We start from the raw sequence: 25,806 nt of genomic DNA on the forward strand, positions 1-25,806 counted from the left end.
ACATCAATGACAACACGTACACATAACATATCCAGGGCCATCTGTGAGGGCCAAGGGAGTCCATCTAATTTTCTTTACCTGTAACCCTCACTTGCCCCATTAAGACCCTGTTCAAGTGTTGCTATCAGGGTTTATGTGCTGGACCCACAGGTGCATTAGTTGGTGAGTGGAATAATTTGGTTGACTGGGTTTGCCTCCCTATCCTTCAGTGCCTAATCTAGTTCTTTAGAGAAGGAGGTGGACATCTTTCAGGACATAATTTGTCCCACCTCCCATTTTACTACTTCTTGAGGATTTCTCTGTTGATGGTGCCACCTTAAGTTAAGGCTCAATTTTTATTTAACTAAGATGGGTGCCCAAATAGGATGAAAGGGAGGGGTTCAGAGGAGCTATGTCCATAGTAGGTGGCAAGGGGCCTTTGATAGGAAGGCAGATGGGCTATTAAATCCAGCTCTCTTCCCACAGCCTCTTGCCCAATTCTTTTCCTATTATGAGCTTTCAGATGCCAGTTCTACCCCACTGTTGAGTGTAGACAGTGGACAAGACAGACATTTTTATTTTTATTGCCTGTGTTATTTGTTTGTTTTTATAAGAGCTAAACTTTGGCTATTTGGTGACTCTAGTGTGATAAGAAGCATGTCGATCCCTCCCTGGAAAACACTTCTTGACTCACAGGAACTCTGTTTACTACAACTATTACCTTTTATTTATGTTTGTCAGTCGCTGGGCAGCTAACTAGACTGTGGCATATGGATCCCCAAAGGCAAAGGAGAAAGACTCCAAATGCTTGCCGTTTGCTGCCTGAAAAGGAGTTCATATTTATGATTTCACTTACCCCACATTGTGAGTTTAAATGTGGCAATTTTCAAGCTGGGAAAACAATTTCCATTAAAAGAACCCTGAAACACACCCTTTCTCTCTTTTTCTCTGTCTAAAAACAAACAAACAAAACAGAAGAGACTCTAGTCTTGACCAAACACACAAAGGGCAATGATTGGCTTTGGGATTTTTCCTTAGGGATGTTCAATGCAGGGATAGAACAGCCACTGCCTAGATTTCTTGACCCCTCCCCCCTTTTTTTCTATCTTTGTATTTAAAAATAATGTAGGTAGAAAAACTCAACGTAGAGGAGGGAGGAGTACAGGGAGTAACTGAAACAGAGAACAAATGTCAGGTTTACCAAATTCTTAATTCTCATTTTTGCTGTGAGCTATCAGACCACTTTTCTGTCTTCAGAAATAAGCTCTCCCCTGTTTGTTCTCTTCAGGCATAAAATCCAGTTTGGGGTCAACAGTGGGAAGAAGTGTTTAGAGAAAGTGGACCCTCCTCATGGCACAAGTTCCACAATGGGAAATATGGGGAAAATTTATGTCCTTTTTTGGTGGGCTCATGATCTCACAATTGGTTTGAAAAAGGGACTCCTGGAAAAGCATTTAATTAAATTTCAACACTGAATGTCCCTTTCTGGGTGATTCTCTGGACTTTAACTCTGGTCCCTTATGCTGTAATCTTCTAGCTAATTGGTGTATTGGATGGGTCTCCTCAAATAGACTGTCAGTTCCCTGGAGCAGAGATGATGGTTCCTGTGTTTTTAAACTCCTCCCTACAATATTTAGTACAAGATGTTCTATACAGTGTAAAAGTGAGAAATACCTTTTTATTTATTTATTTATTGGTGAATGAATGAATGAATGGATGAAATCTAAGTGCAAAATAACCTTATGTGCCTCTAATTCAGCTATTTGGTAAACTCCTCTATCTGGAACATAACAGAAAGAGCCCAGAAAGTGTGCAAAGAAAATGCACAGGATCATAGGATGATAATTGTAGTTAACATTTATTTATTTTTTGGAGAGCTTATTATAGGCCACGGATTGTACTTAGTACTTTACATGCTTTATTTCTTTTAATCCTCACATCCCTATTTGGTGCGCATATTATTACTATTTACATTCCACAGACAAATACATAAATTGCCTAAGGTTCTAACTCCATTCTGCATGGATGAAGTCTGTGCATGTAACCACTGTGCTTTCCAGCTTGCCCCACATGAGGTATTATATGCATTAACAAGCCCGAGAAAGATTATCTAGGTCTCTCTCCCCCAACTCTGTCAGACCTTTTCAAAACTTTTACTTTGCACACAGTTGTAACATCCAAGAATCTCCATTTTCCAAGCCCACAGCAGAGCAAAGGCAGCAAATGAACAAAACCTCATGATAGGCCATTTCATAAGATGCTAATTTACAAGCTGACTGTAAGGAAGAGGCCAAAGAACTTTCTTTCTTTTTTTTTTTTTTTTTTAAGGAGGTAAAGCTGATACTGCTAGATGGACAATAACCTGGGGCTATGCTGGCTAGTTCTGGTAAACCGTCAACTACCGACCCCTGATTTTCAGCCACAGGAGCCTATGGGTCTAGGGGAGTATCTGAATCAAGGAATTATCTTTGGAAGTCTTGAGAAGGGAGGAGTTGGAACCCTAGAAAGGTAGTCTCCAGGATGACCTATACTCATTAAAATCCTATGTATTCAGACTTGCCACTGTGGAGAAGTTTGATTATCATATACGTGCAAGGAAATTGAAGTTTGGGGGGAAAAAACAGTCCAGGGAGAGATTTCAGATGGTTTTAATTGGGCTTGAGCTTTAGGAAAGGCTAAGGACTGAATTCTGGGTTTCAGTTTTAAAGCAACCGTCTCTCTCTCTCTCTCAAAACCTTGAATTTGAGCATCTGAGGAGTATTGGATGAAACAGCCCTTGGAGTTTATACCCAGCCTGCAGCGATATGCTGTGCCTCTCCTCCCTCAAAGGAAGCTTCAGTTCTAATCACACTAGGCTGCCAGGCATCCTGTCCCCCTTCAAACACTGTGTTGCTTCCTGCTTGTCTGTGCTTGCAACTTGCTGTTCTCCTTCACTTCTCTCCTAACACCACTTGCCCTGCATTGCTCCCCATGTTTTCCTTGAATTTTTCCATGAACGCTTGATTTCTCATTGACCTTTCCTTTGAACTTCCCTGGAACCCAGCAGTCAATTCATTGCCCTGCCTACCACTGTTTTATGTGTATTAGCCTTAGCCTTTAACTTGATTATAAAGGCTTTGGTGGAAAGAGTAGATGTCTTCAAGTCAACCCACCAAATATTTATCAGGGCCAATTAAGTGTTAAGTAGAGTACTAGGTACTTAGTAGGAATAAAAAACTGAGCAAGTTATAAACCTCAACCTTCAAGGAATATACAGTCTCATGTGGGAGGCAGAAACACTTCCCAATAGTTCATGGAAAACTGTATCCGATTTTAAAATAAAGAATTATGGAAGCACCAGAAAAGGGAAGAGTTTAATTCTGATAGTGAGTGGGAGTTCGAAAACCTTCCAGGCATGCTCTGTGAAAAGGGGAGTGAAGTCAGGATTTCAAATGTGACCAAATGTGGTCACAAGGGGGGGCTTCTGGGAGGTTAGGCTGTAACAGCTGACTGGGTCCAAATCCTAAGCATACTGGAATGCTCTGCCAAGAAGTCAAGTCTTCACCTGCAGGCAAGGGAGACAGGGAAGGTAAGGTGTTTAAGCAGGGAGAGGACTCAGACCAGGAGCCCCTCTACACTGCCAGGCAGTCCTAAGTGACTATGTATCAATTATTAACCAATATACTGACTCATATGAGAGGAACAGACAACGTCGAAAGCTTTAACCCTGAATCCAGGGATCCAGCAAAGTAAACAGGGCTCACCTGGAAACTTGGAGACTGGTTGCCAATGGAAGAGGAATTAGATTTATTTGCGATGCTGAAGGGCAGAATTAGATCAGAGAGATGAAGCCACAGGGACACAGAATGCTGCTCAATGAGATGGTAAACTTTGGAGCTGTTATAGCTCTCAGGGAATTTATTTGCAAAGTGGCACTCTGGTGGGACATTGTTGATGGGACAACTGTTGGTCAGGAAAAGCATGGAGGGAATTCATATGCTGGATAAAAAGGATTCAATCCGTGGTTCCATAATGCTGGTTCAAAGATCCAGGCCAATTTGTGATGAAGTTTTCACTTCCCAATGGGAAAATAAGGAATGATAAGGTTGTAGAGTGAGTTTTCAGAAAGCTAAAATTTTCCGTTTATTTTTTTAAAAATTTTTTTTTAACGTTTTATTTATTTTTGAGACAGGGAGAGACAGAGCATGAACAGGGGAGGGTCAGAGAGAAGGAGACACAGAATCCGAAATAGGCTTCAGGCTCTGAGCTGTCAGCACAGAGCCTGATGCAAGGCTCGAACTCACGGAGTTCACGAGATCATGACCTGAGCCGAAGTTGGCCGCCCAACCGACTGAGCCACCCAGGCGCCCCTAAAATTTTCCATTTAAAGGACAGTCCTTCATGTGAAATTTCCTTCTTTTTTAGTGTTAACACATTTCTTCTCTTTTTATATTATGTTGATGAGAAATGGTCATTTTTTTGGTTTTTTTTTTTTTTTTAATGTTTATTTGTTTTCAAGAGAGAAGGAGAGAGAGCACGAGCAGGGGAGAGGCAGAAAGAGGGAGACACAGAATCCCAAGCAGGCTCCAGGCTCTGAGCTGTCAGCTCAGAGCCCGACGTGGGGCTCAAACCCATGAACTGTGAGATCATGACCTGAACTGAAGTCGGATGCTTAACCGACTGAGCCACCCGGGAGCCCCTGTTTTGTTTCTTTTAAGATACCAGGATTCCTTGGCAAGAAAAAACATTGTCATGTGTCCCTACCACCATTTTCTTTTTTGGTGCCGTACTGGTCCATGACACCTCTAGTCTAGGATCCACTGGACTTCTGGGGGAAAAGACTTCGAGGATCTCTGCATTTGTCCTCAAGAAGGGGAAGGACAGCTATTGATAAGTGAGGTTTAAAGGCATTAGAGGGACCATGGAGGGAGAGAATTTCCTTGGACTCAATTAAAGGTCAGGTGTACAAGTGAGCATGGACATTCCAACTCTTCCTTTCATGGGACTTGAGGGTTCTGAGGACCAGGGTGCTCCCTCTGTGAAGCAGGTCCAGCCACTTCCTTTCTCCCCTTATACCTCTCTCTGAGCCCTGCAGCAGCCTCTCCTATATAGTCTTCAAGGGATGAGTAAACCACTTCTGCTGAGGGCCTTCTTTGGTTGGATGTTTCTGCTCCTGTGCTGAGGCAAAACCAGGGTCATTTTGCTTGGAGTGGGAGCCACAGCCTCAGCAAGAACCAAAGCATGTTTGGCCTCCCTTCTTAAGGGGAAGAGTGGTTGGGTCTAGGACAGGCCTGGGTGTTTCTGGACCTGGATCCTAGACAGCACCTCTTAATCACCTACCTTTTAGATAATAATTTCAAAGACCCCTTCTGTCTTTATAGTATAGATTATGACACTGTCGGTTTGGACCATCTAGGGTAAACATCATCACTGACAGGGCAGAAAGCTAAGAGCACATGGGATTCTGCTGGCCCGGTAGCTTGGAGTGGTAGGTAAGGTGGGAGAGGTTAAACAGTGATCAAGCAGATGGAAATAGCTAGTGGGGTTATGTCAGGAGCCTCAGTTAAAATGCAGACATCCCCAGGTATTGTTAGGGAATACAGGTAAGGTCAAAGTTCCCTTCACCTGAGACCACCACAGGTGGTTTTCCCCTTGGAGTATACTCAAGGAACAGACAGTCCTGGGATCTCATGAGAAAGGAATGTTGGTCAGCCATTGAGTCAGCTAGAGACAGATGTTTTGCCTTTGGTTTCTGACTGTACAAAATAACACAAAGGAATTGGTTTAAAAAAAAAAAGAAAAAAACCCATATGTAGAGCACTCTATTTCTCCATCTGAGGTGGAGAAAAGAATCTGAGTCTGGTTTGAGTACCTCACTAATCTCTGGTCAAGATATGTGGAAAGACCTGTAACTGTGCCTCTGGTGACCAACTGGTCCCAGTTTGCTTGGAATTTTCCTGGTTTTAGCACCAAAAGTTCCACATCCTGGGAACCCTCTCAATCTTGGGCAAACCAGGATATTTGGTTACTGCAAGTATACCTCAGTTTTCCCAGTAAGATGGGAATAATTACAAGCTCCAGCTCCAGCTGTCTGTATTGTGAGGAGCAAATGAGATGACAGATGTTAAAGTGCTTTGGGGTTACTTGTGGACAAGTGGCTGGATTGGAAGTGCCACAAAAGCCACACCTCTTTGTGTTGGCACATGCTCTACCTGGTACACTTGGCCACTGTGTAGAACCCATTCATCATATAAGCCTCTGGCATTTGTTCTCTGCAAATCCTCCTGCAAGGCCCAGGCAGAACGCATCAGGCCTTCCTTTCTGTCCCACTGTACTTGCATACCCTAGAATAGTAAGCTTATCATGCTATTATCCATTGGCTGGCTCCTCCAACCAGAGGAATTCTTTAATGGAACCCAGCACAATAGCTAACAAAAGCTTTTTGATGAATTTTTTTGAATGAAGGAGCTTTACATTTCTGAAATATAGTTGTATCACAACAATATATGTTGTATTACCCAAACCCCCAGAAGCTGCATACTAGTTTTACATGTGTGATATCTATTTCTGACCCTGTAGCTCTTTTTTTTTAAGTTTATTTATTCATTTTTGAAAGAGAGGGGGCACAAGCAGGGGAGAAGCACACATACACACACACACACAGAGAGAGAGAGAGAGAGAGAGAGAGAGAGAGAGAGAGAGAGAGAGAAGGAGACACAGAATCTGAAGCAGGCTCTAGGCTCTGAGCTGTCAGCACAGAGCCCGACGCAGGGCTCAAACTCATGAACTGTGAGATCATGACCTGAGCTGAAGTTGGATGCTTAACCGACTGAGCCACCCAGGCGCTCCAGGCCCTGTAACTTTCTTTGGGGTCCTTTGGCTAGCATCACCTGGTACAGTGCAGAGACCTGGATGGCGACCGGAAGTCTGGCCCCTCCAGCAGGGGTGCTACGGACAGAAGGTATTTCTGGAGGCATGCTTGATCCCCAGCCTGCCCCACGTTGTGAGAAGCAGTGCACTTGCAGCTCATAGTAAACCACATCCGGTCCTGTCACACAGAACCATTTGCCAGCAGCCCCACCACAGGGTCTGTATCAGACACTTCAGAGATGCTTGACAAAAGATAATGGAGGGAATGAATGAAAGCCTCCCTACAATTAACAGAGGGGGTGAAAACACCATTCCGGGCAAGAGCCAGCCCACTGGTCTCATCTCAGCCACCTCTGGTTCAATGAAAGGAAGAAAAGCTGGGCCTATTCTAAGGACTGGCCACCAAAAGACAGACATCAATGTGAACAGAATGCTGAGCAGGCCAGCAGGACCATTATTTTCTTGTGGACTTTAAAATACACAGGGTCATCATGTTGGAGAATGGTCTCCTCCAGTGACAGAGAATGGCTCCCGAGGGAGAGAGGAACGCTGATCTCCCAGGTCTCCCACCCTGGGCCCAAACTTGTCTCTAGCTCTCTTCCTCCTCCCCCTTTCCACTACCACCTCCAGCCCCTCCTCTGTTCTTTCAGCAGCATCCCCCTCCCATTTGTCTTTTATAATGGGATTCCATGAGCGATTTCATTTGAGGGAATGATTCCCTGCTGCAAACAGGAATAGAAAGATAGAAAAAGAATGCATGAATTACTCTCCCTTTCACCTTGTACTCTATGCTTGCTGGGTCTTTTACCTGAAATATCTTTCTCCCCGTCTTGCTCGTATATATTCTCCCCACTGGTTTGGGGCCCTGTCTGGGGACTGCCACCTCCTCTTGGGTGCCTCCCCAGACTCCCACATGAAGGGTAAGACATTAATCCCTCCCTGCATGGTTTTCCCACTGTGCCTTGTTCATCCATCTACTGATCTATTGATCATCTATCATCTTCATGGGATTTCCTCTCTTTTTTGTATTACTATTAGTTGGTACTAGCCTGTGTCTTCTCTATTCCTCTCTTAACTGTGACCAACACTCAACGTTTGAACAGTGCATGCAAAAATTGAGATTTCCAGTTTCTTTGAAAAACCAGATCTGGCAACGTTCTGACACAGCAATATATTAAATCAGAACAGAGTGGACCCTTTTCCCTCTACATAGGCATATATTCTTTTGTTCACCAAGTCCCCATCATTTTCTCTGATCACTCAGAGACTGTCACTTATAGGATAATGTGGTGGATAAAAGAACAGACTCTGAAGCTGGACTGCCTGCATTCAAATTCAGGCTATGCCACTCACTAGCTGTGTGACTTTTGATAATTTACTTAACCTCACTATGCCACTGATTTATTATCTTAAAAATGAGATTCTTAACAGTACCTACTTTGTTGGGTTCTTATGAGGATTATGTGAATTAGGGAATGCATCTAAGGACTTAGAGAGTGCTTGCCATATATATAGCAAGTGCTCAAAAAATGTTAACCATAATTATTATTTGTCAGAGTGTTTGCACTGTTATTTTGTTAGAATAGAGAAAGAGTGACTGTACTCATGGGTCTATTAAAAATAAGGAAAACATGTAAGAGTTTAATGCAAATCCATTTTACTCATTTTCTTTACCTGGCCCTTGGGGGCATTTTTGTTGCAGCCCCTGCATTAGCTAGTCAGTCTTAGGGGTCCCAATGTCATAATCATCTTGCTTTCCTTAAGAGCACTTACTTTAGTGCTTTGAAAAATCCTATGCCAGGAATATTGATAAAATTAAATTGTGTGATCATAGTCCTGTGCTTTCATCTGCTGCCTTTAGGATGTTCATTACTAATGGCCAAAGAGACTCATGAGTTAGGTTGGTTGGTTTGGGGCACCTGGGTGGCTCAGTCGGTTAAGTGTCTGACTTCGGCTCAGGTCATGATATTGCGGTTCATGGGTTTGAGCCCTGCATCAGGCTCTGTGCTGACAGAGCTCAGAGCCTGGAACCTGTTGCATATTCTGTGTCTCCCTCTCTCTCTGCCCCTCTCCTGCTCATGTTCTCTCTCTCTCTCTCTCTCTCTCTCTCTCTCTCTAAGATAAACACTTAAAAAAAAGAGTTGGTTTAATTTATGTTATATAGTTATACAGTAGAACTAGTATTTCCTGGTTCTCATGAATCTACACAAGACCAGACACATCAACTGATTTTATGACATACTCAGAAAGTCACCATATGGAAGTTGGCCAGGTAGGAATCAGTCAGTGGGACAATCAATAGGAGTTTTCTACGTGCTAAATTTTCTACTAGGTTCTGTGGGACAGTTGGCCCTTGCTTCACTGGACCGTACTTTGAAATATAGGTAGAAAGAAGGAAGCAATAAGAGAAAAGACACCAGAGTGGGGACAAGTTGTGGTGTTTGTAGGCCACAAGTAGCCTGGGCTTGAATAGTGCTATGGATTTTTTTGTCTTAACATTCCTCCAGAGGAATAAATTTAATTCCCCTCAGAATAGAGAATATGATTAAGAGGTCATTATGTTCTTTTTCTGCTAGATGTGTGTGCTGAGGAGGCATGAATAATATATGCAAATATGTCTGCCTGACTTTCTTTTGTTTGGAGACTCCCCTGACTCCCTACCTCCGGCTCCTTAGGATATCAAGTCAACTCTGCTTAGGGATTCACCTGGGATTTGCCCCTTTCCTCCCTGAGGCAAAGGCTGCTTAGATGTGATTACCAAGCCCATGATCTCAGCACATGGGGTGATTCATAAAAGTTACTAAAACAGATGACCCAGAGTTTCTGTTCAACTCAGGGCCAACCCTTCCCTTTCCTTTCTGCTTGCCCTCAGAAATCAGGATTTGCGTGGGACTTTTCTACTTTTAGGCATATGGACGGAAACAAGGTGGCTATTAGCTGACCTTTGGGGGGCACTGAGTGAAAAAGAGAATAAAACTGTCCATTCAGATATTTCTGTCTCTTGGTATGCTGAAATTTCACTCATTACGATGTAAAGAAGCTGAGAGTGGTCTGGCCCAGAGAAGGCAATCACCACATGTTTGGATCAGATTCCCAAACCAACAGAATAGATGCTCAGTGTTGACGGGAAGCAGAAGGGAAAGGAGAAGTGGGGGAGGAAAGGGGATTAATGGTCAAGGATTCCTTATGCACCATACAAAGCTTATAGTAGGAACCCCATTTGGAAGATGAAAAATCTAAGACTCTGAGAGATTAAGTAATGATAGTTAACATTTCTTAGTCACTTGAATATGTGCCAGGCACTGTGCTAAGCACCTTATATTATCTAATTTAATTATTTAACAACCACCAATGTGAATGCTAGTGTTACCTCCAGTTGTTGTATTTGGGGAAACTGAGAAAGGTGAAGTAACTTGTCTGAGCAACTCTTGTCATTAGCTGGCAGACCTGGGATTTGTCCTCAGCCCTGACTTTAAGGCCCTAACAATCATCTGATGGTCCGTACAGCTGTTTGCTACATATCTAAGATCTGACAGGTTGTAAATGTGGGAGGCTGGGTCTGAACGAGAGTCTGATCAACACCAAAGCACATTCTCTTCCCACACCCACAAACCCTGAGTGGCAGGACTGGGACAGGTACCCAGACCTTCTCCCCCTTGCTCTGCCTTTGTATAATAGCAGCTGCCTTCTTGGAAAAGAACACTGGCAAGTCTGAAAGAAAGTTGCTGATGAGAGGGAGAGAGAGGGGGAAAAAAAAGATGCTATTTTTGACAGCAACAGCCTCTTAAAAGAAAGCAACATACAATTTGTATACCAGCGGGAGAAGGTAGTGCTTCAGCAGGCAAATCACAGCCCGTGCTGGGTCGCTGTTCTTGCCGTGGTAAAGGCCATTCATTTCCCGGGTCATTCATCTCCCCAGATCCATCCTTGCCACCTCACTCTGTCTTCCTCCTCTTTCTCTTACTCTGTGTTGCTCTGCCATTTACAAGCTTCTCAAGCAAGCATGGTAAGAACAGAGCCGTAACAGGAGTAAGTGTGCATTTGCCTTTGTGGTTTTAACACAGTCCTTCAGAATACACCTGCACCACGGATCTCCATCCCAGCCTGGTGCTTCAGGAGGGAGTGCTCTGGCTGTGGAGGCCACCTGGTGTCTCATTTCCCCTCATGTTTTAAGGATGCCACCTTAAAAGGTGGCAAAGGCAGTGAGGGGTGTCTTCATTAGCACAGAGGTGGGAATGTGGAAGGAAGGACGGTTCAGGAGTCAGGGTTTATGCTTCAGCTGCATCCCACAGATCACGGTGAGAACCTGGGCAGAATGTCACCTCTCTGAATCTTAGCTTCCTAACTTGTGAAAAGGAAATGATAATGCCTAAATCAAAAGGCAAGAGGAGGGTTCATGCCCGAACGTCCCTAGGGCACTGAATGCATAGGCATTGCCCAGCACACAGTAGGTAGGGAAGGAATGAAGTTTCCTCCCTCTTTGTGCTGATAGTACAGTCAATCAAAATGGTTAGCTCTTCTTTGGTGAAAGGAGTCCAAAGCACTACAGCGTTTTTTGAGAGGCGTGAAAATCTTTGGAGGTGTGTTAGGTACAATCTGTCATGGGTCAGTGGGGAACCTTAGCTTACCCTGGATGTGTCTTCTTCCATTTTTACATGTGGGGCATTGACATCACCTGGTGCTACGGCCCCATCCTGGGGACAGACAGTTATGTGTGGCCTCCTAATGCAAAAAGGAGGAAAGGGCTCCCTAGGGAACTCAGGGCTACAGTGAGACACTTCCCTTTGCAGGACCATGACTTTCTGAATTGCAGGACTAAATGCAATTGTACATGTGTGAGTTGGGGGAGGGGCAGTACCTGATCTTTATCCTCTGAATCATCATGTCTTCCTCACAGTTTCTGTCCTTAGATCCGTTTTTGTTTTTTTTTTGTTTTTTTGTTTTTTTTTTTTTGGCCCAGTGGCCAAGAAGAGGTCCCAAAATCAGGTTGCCTGGCTTGAAAATCCAGCTCTCCAATTTCCCTGCCAGGTAATCCTGGGCAGGTTCCATAGCCTCTCTGTGCCTCAGTTTCCCGAACTATACTATCAAGGTGAAAACGATACTACCTTCACACGGTTGTGAGGATTACATAAGCTAATGCACATCAAGTATTTCATAGAAGCTCCGGGGATGAGTCAGGGCTCAATAAATGTTAACAATAGGTCTCATCATCACCACTAAAATGCTAAATCAAGCCCCTTATCACCCCACTGCCTGGACCTTTGCACTGGGCTGCCTCGCAAGTCTCCTAGGAGGATTTCTCAGTTTGCTCTACAACCCATCCCACATGTTCTGACCTGAGAAGCTTCTGTATTGATGCAGCACTCCTTTGGCAGACCTCCAGTCTCTTCTCTCTCTCTCTCTCTCTCTCTCTTTCTCTCTTTCTCTCTTTCTCTCTCTCTCTCTCTCTCTCTCTCTCACACACACACACACACACACACACACTTTCTGTCTCTCTCCTTCTCTTTGTCCCACCATCCTTTTTTCTCTCTCTCCCTTTTTATCCCCCATTCCCTCCCTCTCTCCCTTTCTCTCCGGCTCTTCTGAGGATGCAGGCAAATCCAGCCTCTCTGCTCAGAGAGCTTTGTCTCTGATCAGGCCCCACCTGGGTCACAGAGTTCATGGGGTTACCATGACAACAAGCATCCCTGGCTACCCATCAGGAGACAAGGACCAATTGAAAAGGCCTGTCATTGCCCTGGGACATACTGTATTTATTCTCAGCGGCAGGCCCTGAACAGTACTATACTATGGGAGGAGGGTGGGAGGGAGGGAGAAAAAGAAATATCAGGGTTTTATTTTTTTAGTGTGTTCTCTGTGGGGGAGGACCACAAATTGTTCTCAGAGACATTTCTAATGCAGCCGGTGCTGGGGGGTGAGGCTGATGCTCACGTGCATTTCTGATGAACACAGTGCATTTCACAGACAAGGGAAACATGTTATCTGGTTCACAAGTGACTTTTTGGTAAGTCTAATGGGAAGAGGAGAGGGGTGGAGAATTAACATTAATGAGTACCCTCTGTGAGAAGTACTTTGTGCTATTTCATCAAAACTCAGAGCAACGGCAATGAATTATTATTACTCCAATTTTACAGAAAAGAAAAGAGAGGCTCATAAAATTATAATGACTTACCAAGTGAGGTCAACCTGCTGGTGAAGTAATGGCCCTTGGACCTGAATGAAGTTTGCTTGACTCCAAGGATCATGGTTTGGACACCATTCAATGTAGTTTCCCTGTCATGCTCCCATCATATTAACCTTCCTTCTCTTTCTAAGACGCTGCCTTCTCAGACCTTGTCCATCTCTCTTCTCTGACCTCGAGCCCTGTTTCTCAAAATGGACTGCTGTCTGCCTATAACAGAGTTGCCCCGGGACTTGTTAAAATTGCACATTTCTCGGTCCCACCCTGGATCTGCGGAATGAGAAATCGCAGGAACGAGAATCTAGAAAGGAGCATTTTTAACCAGCTTCCCAAGATAATTTGACACGTACTGCAGTTGGGGGATGGTTCTTTAGAACAATAGGTTTAGCACCACACAAATCAGCACTTGCTTATTTGTTTCCCAATTACATTCTGGGTCACTGTGATTCTCTAAAAGAGAACTCTCTTATGGTCTCTGTAGCACTCAGATCAGCACTAGCCAAAAAAAAAAAAAATGTTGTTCAAGAAAGACCCACAGAACTAACTTGAAGATGTCATTCATGTCACGAGGTCCTAGTATGGAGGTGGGCAACTAGACGACCCTCAATCCCTGGAAGTGGGAACGCTTCCCACAAAACCTTATGTTATCTCTTCCTGAGTCATGGCCTTCACCTCCCTCCTTCAGCCATATGCCAATGGAGACAGACAGTTCTTAGTAGATACTTCCCAGAATAGGGTTGTGTGAGGGAGAAAAATGTATTCAGTCAGAATACCAGTGTGACTAAAATGTTGATGAGCAATCTTAAACTTATGTCTGATTGAAAAAAAAAAACAACACCAAATACAGGCAAGATACAGTCAGTGCAATAGGGAAAGAGAAAGGTGATTGGGAGCCTCCACCGTTCTCACTGCAACCCTCCCAGCAATGCCTTTCTCAACCTTCTAGGCACCCCTGAGGTAAAAGTGAGGAGATGCCAATAAGTTTTTGGGAGGTCAACCCCATATCTGCCCACTTTCTGTCTGTGCCAGAATCAGTTTGTACCTGGTCAGGCCTTAGGCAAGAGCACAAAAGTCTCAAAAAGCTCACATAACAGACTTCTTTTCCAAACTACTAAGACTTAAGGTAGAGGTGATGTCTGGTGAAGAACATAGAGCCCACTATTTCTATCTGTCGCCATCCCATTATGATCTGTAACCACATTCATCCTCCCCTACCAGAATAATTGCAACAGCCTTCTAAATGGTCTCTTTGCTGGTGATCCTCCTCCCTGTGACTCACATTGCAAACCACTGCCAGGATCATCTTTGGGAGCCTGTTTGGCCCAGGATCCCTCTACATCAGTGGCCTTTAATGGCCCCTCCTGACATTGAATAAAAAATACAGAGACATCTGAAATCCTTCACAGTATGACTTCAGCCAATTGCTTCTAATTATTAATGCCTTCTTTAGTTAAAGTGGATCCTTTGTTTTTCCTGAAAGCAAGCCCCTCCATTTTCTCACCTCTGCTCATTTGGTCCCCTTCATCTGGAGCGCCCTCTACCCATTCCTCATCTATCACAATTTCTTCAGGCCTATGTTGAATGTTATCTCTGCCACAAAACCTTTATAAATCCTTCCACTCAAATGTTGACTCTCCTCCTTTTGTATGTTGCTGACTCTTATGGCACTGGGTAGAACAGCAGGCCCCTGTGTAATTCGGCTCATGAGCTTTTCTTGGTGACACAACATTTAGGGGCTGGGACTGCATCTCTCTCACTGCTCCCCCCTGAGGTGTGTACAGAGGTCTTTGTGGGGAGATATTCAGAGAGGAATCTGTGAAACTGAATGGAAAGCACAGGGAGTGGATATCAGACCCTTGTGGGTACCCATCCACCATCCACTAAGCTGTAGGAGGAAGCTCCCATCCCCTGGCCCATACATCTGGCATGGACAAGACACATGACAGAAAACAAACATGTCATGAGCGCAGAGGCCAGAAAAGACTCCATGTAACCACGGTCACAGTTAAAGACCAGATTTTGACCAGCGTCCTGATTAGGGTATAACTCAGCAAATCCATCAAATTCCTGGTAAATGGCTTGTGAAGGAGAATCATTAGTTGAGATTTTAACTCAGGCCAATCTGGTGTGGCTTCCTTCTTGGGTTGGTAAAACATGGGCCATGCCCCCATACTGAGCAGATTTGAGTACACTGTCTCTAACTGAAGGGATTGTTCATCATAATAAAGAAAGGAGACTTCACCTGGGACCAGTAAATACATTCAGTTGGCAATAAAAGGGCCCAATAGATCATAATTAGTTGATTTACCAATTGCCTTTCCCTAGTGACTGGCATTGGCTGAGCAGGTCTTTATCTATAACCTAAGGGCTTCAGAAACATAATTCAGCCCCTTGCCCAACCCCAGACATGCAGTGACAGCCAACAAACAGCATCTGTTTCAAAGAAACACCACCTGTCCAAATGGAAAATCAAGCATGGAGCCACTTCACTTCATCAGAGTATTTGTTTCCAGAGCAGAAGACACAAAAACACCATTCTGTCACTAACACAGCCTTTTAACCCTCCGTAGGGACCATGGCCTGGCTTCTGCCAAGTAGAGTTGGCAAGTTTTAGAGGAACAGTTGGACCTTAGATATCAGTTCTCTGACCTTCTGAGACAGAGCTGGGTGATCTGCCTTGGAGGAACTTGGAGCTTTTTTTTGGCAGGCTGGAAGGGGGTGAGTGCCCTGTAGGTATGGTAAGGTCTGGCTTTACAGGGAGCAAGTGATGGAGAAAGACTGCCAGGGAAGTCCTTTTTAATGCAGGTACAGGCACTGAACCTGGAGCACATCTGCCTATGAGGGGTACAGAAGCGCCACTTTTATAGGGCAGAAGGGAAGTCTGTAGCAATGCCTGTAGTGTGCTAAAGCAACCTTCTGTAAAGACATCTTTGCAGAAAGAGTTTGCAGCTTTGTGAATGGCTGAACAGTGTCGTTAAAAGTATTTCCTGTGATTCTAAATAATTTGAATTAAAATTTATTTCTACTGCCATGTTGTCTTTAGCACATGTAAGCTCCTTTTAAATGGGGACCAGAGGAAATAGGTACCATCCCTTACTCTTTCTTCACTTTCCTCCTCTGCCATGAAGAATGCTTTCCTGGGACCAAATCAGTGATCCCAGCCTACTAAGATGGCTGGAGTAGGCACATGGGTCTTTGTGACATTTGGGTTGCCATGACTCTTGATATTTGACTATTCCTTGAGAAAATAGCACCATTTGGGGCATGTGAGGCCAAGATATGATGGAACCCTGGCTGAAGTGTGTGTGTGTGTATGCGCGCGCTCACATTTTCTGTGACCATTTTGCAATTCTGTGTTTCATGGAATCTCTACACTATTCATTGCTAGAATGATTCCTTTGAATGAAAAAATGAGAGGGAGAATCTCACAGAGGGAAAAGGGATTTTCCTAGGTTAGAAACTCATGGCCATCTTAGGATGAACATTATTCTTCTATTTTTGAGTCAGGAAACCCCATCGTTATCATAAAAGTTGCCACTGGAGCAATTGGAGCACTGGGGGGAGAGTTGGGAGCATGTGGCCATTATTTGGGCCACATGACTTAAAAATCAACCATCAGCGATCTATATTTGGAATATGTTCCTTTTCATTTATTTTTCCCTTGCTCTTGCTTTCTTTCCCAAAATCCATAAATAGCTTGTTATGTCTTACAGAGATGTAAACAACAGAATTAGGGTCTTCTTTATTAAAGTTGAATTATTTTCAACATTTATCCCAAAAGAATCTATAGGCATGCAAAATCCACAAAAGCAGTGTTACTACTCAAAAAAGTGGTATTTGGTGCATTAAAATGACCATCTACTCTTGCCTTTTGTCTTCACAGTGATGAGTGGATACTCTGGGTTCCAAATGTCTGCTTTTTAATTTTTTTTTTTTTTTTGAGTTGTGTGTTATTGCTTGATATGTGAGAATAGGTACTGGGAACCTGGCAGTAAAGTCTCCTGCCTTTAATCATGCTGTCAGTCGTAAAGTCCAGTGCAGCATTAGAATTAGGTCACAGGCATGGGCTGTGCAATCAGACTACCTGAACTTGAAATCTGGCTACTTCCTTATTAGCTGTTTGTATCAAGCTAGTCAAGTAACTTAAATCTGTTCCTCTGCTTTTCATCTGTAAAATGGGGATAATGGTACTTTATAGGTATGAAGTTTATATGAGATGATGGACATACCATAGCATCTGGCATAGAGTAGGCATTCACTCAGTGGTAGATTTTATTATAGTGCAAAGTCATTTGAGTGCCAGATGACCTGAGTTCATGTAACTCAAATATCTAATATTTTCTGAGTTTGTCATCTTGTTCCAGGCATCTCTATGTAGGATGGATGGCAGAAGTACTCTATTGATTAGACAAATAATGTCACCTCTCAGTGCCTTGTTTTCTTAAATTCATATCCATGTATTTAGATCAAATAATATCCTTTACTCATAAAGCCTTAAGTAAACTGTAATATTGCAGCATCATTGATGTTCTCGGACATATAAGAGCTCATTCTCTACTCTGGGCCTTTCTAGGATAATGTTGTATAAGTTTCTGAGATAAAAGTCTCTTCCTTGACCAAACACTATCTTTTGGATCCCCTTTGGACTTTGTCTAAACTTGTACAGAGAATCTTTTAAGTTGTTTGAGGCAAAGATGCATGATTGATAAATACCAGGCCATTTGGTTTCCCTTCATATGGTATATTCAGTTATATTTGCCCTCCTAAAGATACCTTTGTTTCTTAATTTTCAGACAGTTAACTTAAAATTCTTCAATATATTTTCATTACTCTTTAAATAAGGACAAAAATACTTTACAAAATGCTTCCCTACTTCATTCTCCAATCTCAACTTAACCTTTTCTCCTTTTTATTACCTGTTCCAGGAGCACTTGGCTTCTTTTAGTTCATTGACTGTACCATGATTTCTTACCTTAGAATTTTTGCACATGCTGTTTCCTTTGGCTGGAGTATTCATCTCTTCCCCTCCTCTTACTTTACCTTGTTAACTCCTATTAACCTGTCATATCTCAGCTTGAGAAAAAAGCATGCTTGGAAAAGCCCTCTTGGCCACATTCCATCCATCCTGCACACCAGATTAGACCTTGTTATCTCTGAGTGTGTTTGAGATCTTCTTTGTCTCTATAAGTTCAGTTTCAAGTGGATCAGCTGCTGATTTTCATCTGCTTGGGACACATAACTTTGGAATCAGGGTATTAATGTTTTCATAAATACTGGAAAGTTCCCTTTAAATACTGCCTCTACTCCATCCTCTCTTGTCTCTGGGACTCACAGAAGATACACCTGGGATTTTGTTTTCTCTTTCAGGTCTCCTAACTTCTTTGTCAGGGTTTCTGTCTTTTTGTCTCTCTTTGTGATATTCTGAGGAATTATCTCCATTTTTCTCCCAGTGTAATAATTTTCTCTTCCACTTTGACTAATTTGTTGTTTACCCCTTCCATTGAGATAGTATTACGTCCCTGAATTCTAATTGGTATTTTTCCAAATATGCCTGGTCCCTTGTGACAGTGTCTTTTTCTTTTAAAAATATTTTCATTACTTAAATGCTTTTAGATGTACTTCTCATTCTTGTTCATGTGGATTGTCACATAATTTACAACTCTGCCCTGCTTATGGCAGCTCCTGAAGAGTCGGCTTATGCATTTCACTCTGGTTTTGATGACCTTTTTCTGTTTTGGCCTTGGGATTTCCTAATTTTCATAAAAATGGCTATTTGTTATAACTTTATCCTGCATATTTAGGTTTTATAGTAGGAGTATTATTCTGCTGTATGGCTGGAAGTAGGTGTCCTCCAGGTCTTTTATAAACTACCACCTGTCATAGTTGTCATGAACCATCAAACAACAATCACCTGTTGAATAAGTGTCTTCCCTGCAATATCAACTACCACCTGTCATAGTTGTCATGAACCATCAAACAATAATCACCTGTTGAATGACTGTCTTCCCTGCAAGCATGTAATTCCATAGGCGTAGAGACTGTCCGGCTTGTTCAAAATTGTAGCTCCAGGTCCAAGCCTAGAGCCTAGAACATTGCAGGGCTCAATATTATTGAAATGAATGAAAGATGTGGAGGCAGAGGTAGCCCTGGATGTCAATGTGGGTTAAGAACTTCCCTTCATCCTTTTGCAACCTTTTTAAACACTTCTCATCTTTCTTTGAGCACTACCCTTCCCTAAAATTATTTAATCCCTCTGTAAATTGACATGATATCAGTGAATAATAGGTTATTTCACAGTGTGCTGCTTTTAATTATCTTCTATATAGATTTGAACTCACAATCACCTTGGACCTAGGAAGGGCTGGGATGAATATCCTCTTTTTACAGATGAGGAAGCTAAAGGTTGGAGAGATGACAAGACTTACCTTTGGTAAGACAGTAGTAAATCCCAGTATTAAATCTATGTCTTTTGATCCTGAGTCTATAGGACTGTACCTTAGCTGTTTGGAATGAGTACCAGAACTTCTTTATGTGAGAGTAAAGTCTACTTTGCTTCTTTACTGAACTACTTATTTGTTTGTTTGTTTGTTTGTTTGTCTTAATATTTTTTGAGAGAGCACAGTGGGGGAGGGGTTAGGGGAGGGGGACAGAGGATCCAAAGCGGGTTCTAACTCTGACAGCAGTGAGCCCGATGCAGGGCTCGAACTCACAAACCATGAGATCATGACCTGAGCCAAAGTTGGATGCTCAACTGACTGAGGCACCCAGGTGTCCCTGAGCCACCTTTTTTCTTGCTAAAGAAATCAGTATTGGGGAAAGAACGGGTACTGCCATTCATGATACAGCCAGAGCCTTTAGGACTCAAACTACTTGACTTTCCATTTGGACAACGTGTTTACGTTTCTTTTAGACAAACATTATAAACCACCTTCTGTCAAAGAATCCAGGTTGCTGGAGAACTCTGTTCGTAACCTACTTGGATATGAGAGTATCTGGTAAAGGATGGTGTGTTATAGATCACACAACACAAACACAAGTTTCACTGATGTTTAACACATTTGGAGGGGTAAGGTGAGGCATGGGGAAGAACACATGGGCAGCGACAGTCATAGCAAGCTGAGGCCCCCAGGTCAATTCCAACCTCAGGGCTGAAGATCTCGGGTGACTGGAATCTTCCAGGCTCACTGGTGTCCAAGAAGAGCCCCCGTGACAGCTTGCATTGTGGCACTGGAGCCCTGAGGCAGACACAGCAGCTTCATTCCTGAGGTAGGGAGGGGAGAGGGAGTACCAAGGAAGCAAATCTTGGCTACTTACCTCAGGGCGGACCCCTTGGGTGTCGCAATGCCATAGCCTTTGGAATCCAAGTTACCTCCCACCTTCATGGTGTCACAGGGTTTCCGCTGCTCAATGTATTCATTCATGGTAGACTCCAGAAGGTAGGCATATTTGCCTTTGGATTTCCTCACTCGGATCATTCCTTCCTCCGTGGTTCGCACAAAAACTGATGGTTCTGCTGACTTCATGTATGTCCACATTTTCTCAAACACGGCAATTTTAGACCTCTGGCAGGGGACAGGAACAAAGCTGGAGTTAAGTGCTGGCTGCACTTGGAATTGAGGTGGCACACACACTAATGAAGAGCTGAGTGTAGCTTGATCACACATTCATGAGTGAGATTAGCTCAGGAAGAAACAAATTATGAGTGATTGCAAAATAAGAGGCTCTAATTAGTACCAGTAGGTTCCAAAGTACAAATATCTTGCAAATAGAGAATGAACAGAATAGCTCAGAATCTTTTAATTACTGCTGAATTATATTCTCCTTCTATATGGGAAGGGTTAAGAAATGCAACCCTAATCTAGCTTCTGAAGACATTATAGAACCTATCTATTACTCAAGAAGGCCATATTTATACTGCCCAGAAGAAAAGGAGAGCTTAATATCAGTGAAATATGATTTCATTATTGGTTCCCCCAATAAGAAAAACATTGAGGAATTCTGGATCATGAGTCATATTATAAAACTGACCTTGGAATGTAAAGTGTCTGATAAAGCTAATAACTTGAGACCTAATACTGTCACCTGTTTATATTTCAAAAGCCTCTCAATCTTGCCAAACTGTTTTCCTCTCCTTGTACTGAACTCACTTTGAAACTTCCCTTCTTTGGGACTTTGCCTAGGCTATTTACTTCTCTTGATACCCTGGTTCTCTCCAGCCACATCCTACTAGTCATTTCACAGGCCAGAACAAATCCTTTGTATTCTGAGGCCACCTTAGTTTCAAAGACAATCATTCACAAGCTCTAGTGGGCACCAGAATCCTGTGTAGAAATTGTAAATATGGAGATGCCCTGCTCTAAACCTATAGATTCTGATATGGCAGGTCTGGGGTGGAACCTAGAAAAGATCTTTTCTTCCAGGAGTTCCCCCAGATGATTCTGATTTGTAGGCCTCTGGGGCTAAAAAGAGTATTGTGAGGGCTGATGTTCCTCTAGGACACACTCACTGGACCTTCAGGCTAGACTGCCAAGATTGCAAGGCATCCTTGCGTGTGTACAGGTCTTAAGTATATGGATGCCATCTGAGGGAGGGGGACATCTTCCCTTCTGTGAGTCCTTCACAGAGTGCACCCTTACACATAGTAGGCCCTTAGTCAAGGCCCACAACCCAGGACCACAAATCATCCCTCTCATCTAACATGGTCTTTCTAAAGAGTGTCCTTACTCCAAAGGGTAGATGCATTTTGGGGGTACTGGAGTCTGGCTTTGAAAATGGACACATGTTATACATATATAAGGGGCTAATGTTTTTAAAGAGTGCTAGAGTCATGAAATTCATGTAGACTAGTGGTTAAAACACAGATTACAGATTTATTTAGTATAAAATTATACACACAAAATGTCATTTTTCTTTGCACACAAATATCGGTTTTATTTCTTTGATATCAACATCAAGTGTTGGCAAAATATTGATAAACAGTTAAGTTGTTGTTTGAGCCAAATGATCTATAGAGATATTTGGGCCTAGAAAAAGTCTGGTCTCAATGGAAAATTAAGGGAAATAGTTACTGAGAATTTCAGAGAAGTATTTGGTAGAGTGAATCTATAATTAGATCAACTAGGTGATACGCTTTAAAGTATGGTTGACCCTCTGGAAAGGCCACTGGACTGGGAGTGAAGAGCTTGGGTTCTAGTCTTTCCTCATCTGCTCCACGAGGATTTGGGGCATGGGGACCTTTGAATCCCTTGTGGTCTTAAAATACCTGATTCTTTACATGAAAATACATCATTCAAGCAACAATGTATGAGGAAGAAGAAGAAGAAAAAAAGGAGAAAAGGGAGGGAGAATTTCAAAGTTAGAGGAGGATACACCTAGAACCAATCAGAACATCTACAGTGTACATCTCTTCTCGCTCAGGAAACAGAGAAATGTATAAATTCAGCTGTGACCAGATTTACAGATGATCTTCCAGGCAGAAACCCAACAAAATACTCAGCAGGGCAATGGCAAGATGCAATTTGACCTGACAAGATGGCCACGGCAGGGAACTGGGCTGTTGACAGGTAGAGCTGAAGAGCCCTCTGGGCAACAGTATGCAGAAAATTAATATGTCCTCTCGGTCTCACCCCTGTGCCCCAAATGCCAGGGCTGTGCTCATAGCTGCTCAGATTAGGCTATCAGGAAAATCTCATCTCTAGGGATGTGAAGGCAGCATGAATGGCAGGGAAGATTGGAAACATACTTGGGGTATTTGTTCTTGGATCTCTCCTATCATCTGCAGCTCTCACAGCCCTTCATACATCTTAATTAAACTGTCGATGGAGGATTCAGTGACTCTGGATTGGAGCTGCCAAGAAGCTCTGGGCTGCCGTGGGGACTAGAAGCCATATTTTTTTAGAGACTGGGGTAGAAGAATACTTGTGTCACCATGCTCTTCTCCTGCCTTATGAGGGTGGTAGGTGATCTTGTTTCCCCATCCACCAAAGTCCTGGTGGGAAAATTCTCAAGGTCAAATTTACAGAGATGGAAGGGCTCATGGGGCATATCTTGTTAGTGCTGTCTTTCTACCGGTAAAGAAACTGGGGCCCACAGTGTGGCAGTGAACTGTCCAATGTCATGTACCTTCTTAGTGGCAGAGCCAGGAATAAAACCCTGGTTTCCTGATAGCACCTAGTGCCTTTTCACTGCAACCAGCTGCCTCCCTTATTTTAGGCTTTATATCTTACTAGCTGTGGGACTTTGGACAAATAACAACATTTCTGAGCCTTAGTCTTCCTCTCCTGACAATGTTGATGATGGTACTGACTGCATAGTGTCGCCATGGATAGTACATGACAACAGATGTAAAATGCATAACCCAGTGCCTGACACATAGGAGGTATTCTATAAGTGGTGCAATTACTACTACTAATTATGCCCTTTATTTAGGTTTTGCTTTAGGATAAGAATGCCCAATACATGGCTGGCTTGAGACCACTTTCCCTTCCTATATATGTGAGGGATATTGACATCAGTCAAGGAATTCTTTCACACTGTGCCCAGATGTGACCTCAGAATCCCCTCTCAACATCGAACTCCAGGCCACCACTCTTGATCAGAGTTAGCATATGAACTACAACCTATTGTCACGAATGTAGTAGACCTAGTGAGTGCCCAGAGCTTGTAGAATACACACTGTTTTGTTTCTAGATGCCTCACAGTGTCCTGTGGATGAGAAATAGAAATATGTCAATTGACATAGTGATTAACAGATAACTTTCAAGTCCTAAGTCCTAGCTATGCCTCTGAGTAGTTAGAGCATGACCCTTTTCTTTTCTGGGCCTCAGTTTCCCCAACTACAAAAGGAAAAGGTTAGACTAGATTTGATCATGAGCTCATCTAATAACCTGAATAATCTTTTTAAAAAATCAGCTAATGACACCACCTCATTAGGACAGTGTGGTTCAGCGTCAAGAATACTTTGGCTGGAATGAAGAAACAGAATTTGTGTTCATCCTCAACACTTGCATTATGATTCCCTGAATTTCAATTTCTTATTCACAAAATGGACATATAACTCCTGTTCTACCATAGGTCATAGGTGGGACATAAATGAGACCATGGACGGAAGGTGTTTTGGGGATAGTGACATGCTCAGATATTGGGGATGAGAACATGAGAATGTAATGAGTAAGTGAATTGGCTGTTCCCCAACTTCATCAGCAAAGCCAGGGATATAGGAATGGCTACCTAGACAAATATGAGACATCCCCTTCACACTTTGGTTGCAGGCTAAAAATTCTAGAGAATTATGAGATTACAGGAGGTTTTTCTACTAGCTGGTTGGTTAAGCTTAAGGAAGTCATGTCTCTCTCTAAAACGATAGACTCTGACCACATGACCTCTAAGTCACCTTCTTGCTCCATTATATTGAAGTAGATGACATTAGCCTTGGAGACTGGGTCAGTGATGGTTAAGACCTCGGTCCCCTTCCTGCTTGTCATGCAGAACATAGAACCCACAACCAAGAAACTGAGCACACTCTGTGGGTTCACTCGGAGTCTGGGGTTTTCTCCATAAAGTTGCAGTGAGAACCTGGTAGGACTGTATGGGATCCCTGTCCCTTGCCTGAAGCAAGGCAGATACTGGCTGTCTATTCTCCTTCTGCTACTTATTACCTGGGTGACCTCAGGCAATTACTTTGACTTCTCTGAACTTCACATATAAAATGGGGAAAACAAATTTCTAACTGTAATGACAAGATTAAATGAGGGTGTGCTGGCACAAGACCTGATTCATAGCAAATGCTAGGTAAGTTGTAGCAATTATTTATCATTTTTCCTTCCTCAATACATGGTAGCTCCATGTACTATTTCTTCAACTTCCAGGAGGAACATGTCTAAAGTCCAGGGAACTACAGGCTTTTCTGCTTTGGGGCATTTGTTCAAGTTGTCCCCTTTGTCTGGAATATAATTAGCCAACCCAGACTTGACCTAGTTTCATGATGCCTAGAAATATTTTCTAATGTTTGTGGCTGTAAATCCCTACCCCTTATGCAAGATGGCTCCCAAATGCCTGTACCCCAAAGCCCTGTACCCACAGAGCCTTGTGTCTTAGATGCCTCATCTCTTCTAATATCATAATGACTTGTTGAGGTAGATATTATTCTCCTGACTCTATAGATGAGAAAATGGTGTGAAAGAGGCTAAGGGCCAGAGAACAAGTAAAGGACAGAGCCAGGGTCTGGCCCTAGGTTTGGATGACCCTAGGCTTGTGTTTCTAAGCTCTCTGCTCCTCTGCCTTCACTCGCTGCCTCTGGCCACAAGACCTCTCCATCACCTCCACTTTCACTTCACATTTTGTCTCTCCTGGCACTGTTAAATAGACCACCTGTTCCAGTAATCATCCCCCATATACCATCTCCTTATTCATCAAGTCTTCAAGGAGAGGACATAAAAGGGCATCAGGTTTGGACCTTGTCCCCAGGCCGATACTAATCAATTACTAATTAGACTGCAAGTATGTGTGGGAACAGGGAAGGAACTGAATGTCATATCCTTTGCAGCCCTCAGAGAAGTTGGCACAGACTGGCATACATAAGGGGTCTGATTCAGTGCAAGAGCTTTGAAGTTATTACAAATATAGAATTGTAGATTTCTCAAGAATTTGTAAGAAGCTGAGAAATGTTCTGAGTTTCCCTGACTTGTACTATGCTAAGCAGTTGCTCTGGTTGACTATAATCACATGCTCCTTAATGAGGATATTTTAATGACAGTAGTGGTTCCCTTTTGTGAAGGTGCTCTAGGACAAGGGATATT

General features: G+C 43.0%; 1 protein-coding gene across 4 annotated transcripts in view; it reads right to left on the minus strand.

Annotated features, from left to right (window-relative positions):
- Nucleotides 1–25,806, minus strand: part of GRIA1 (glutamate ionotropic receptor AMPA type subunit 1) — a 302,080-nt gene that overhangs the window by 16,659 nt on the left and 259,615 nt on the right. For all 4 annotated transcript variants that reach the window (XM_042907529.1, XM_042907525.1, XM_042907506.1 and 1 more), the window contains one exon: nucleotides 20,324–20,571. In XM_042907529.1, the coding sequence (XP_042763463.1) occupies nucleotides 20,324–20,571 (248 nt within the window). The remainder of the gene's footprint in view (nucleotides 1–20,323; nucleotides 20,572–25,806) is intronic.

The sequence above is a fragment of the Panthera leo genome, chromosome A1, assembly GCF_018350215.1.
Source record: "Panthera leo isolate Ple1 chromosome A1, P.leo_Ple1_pat1.1, whole genome shotgun sequence".
Classification (NCBI taxonomy): domain Eukaryota; kingdom Metazoa; phylum Chordata; class Mammalia; order Carnivora; family Felidae; genus Panthera; species Panthera leo.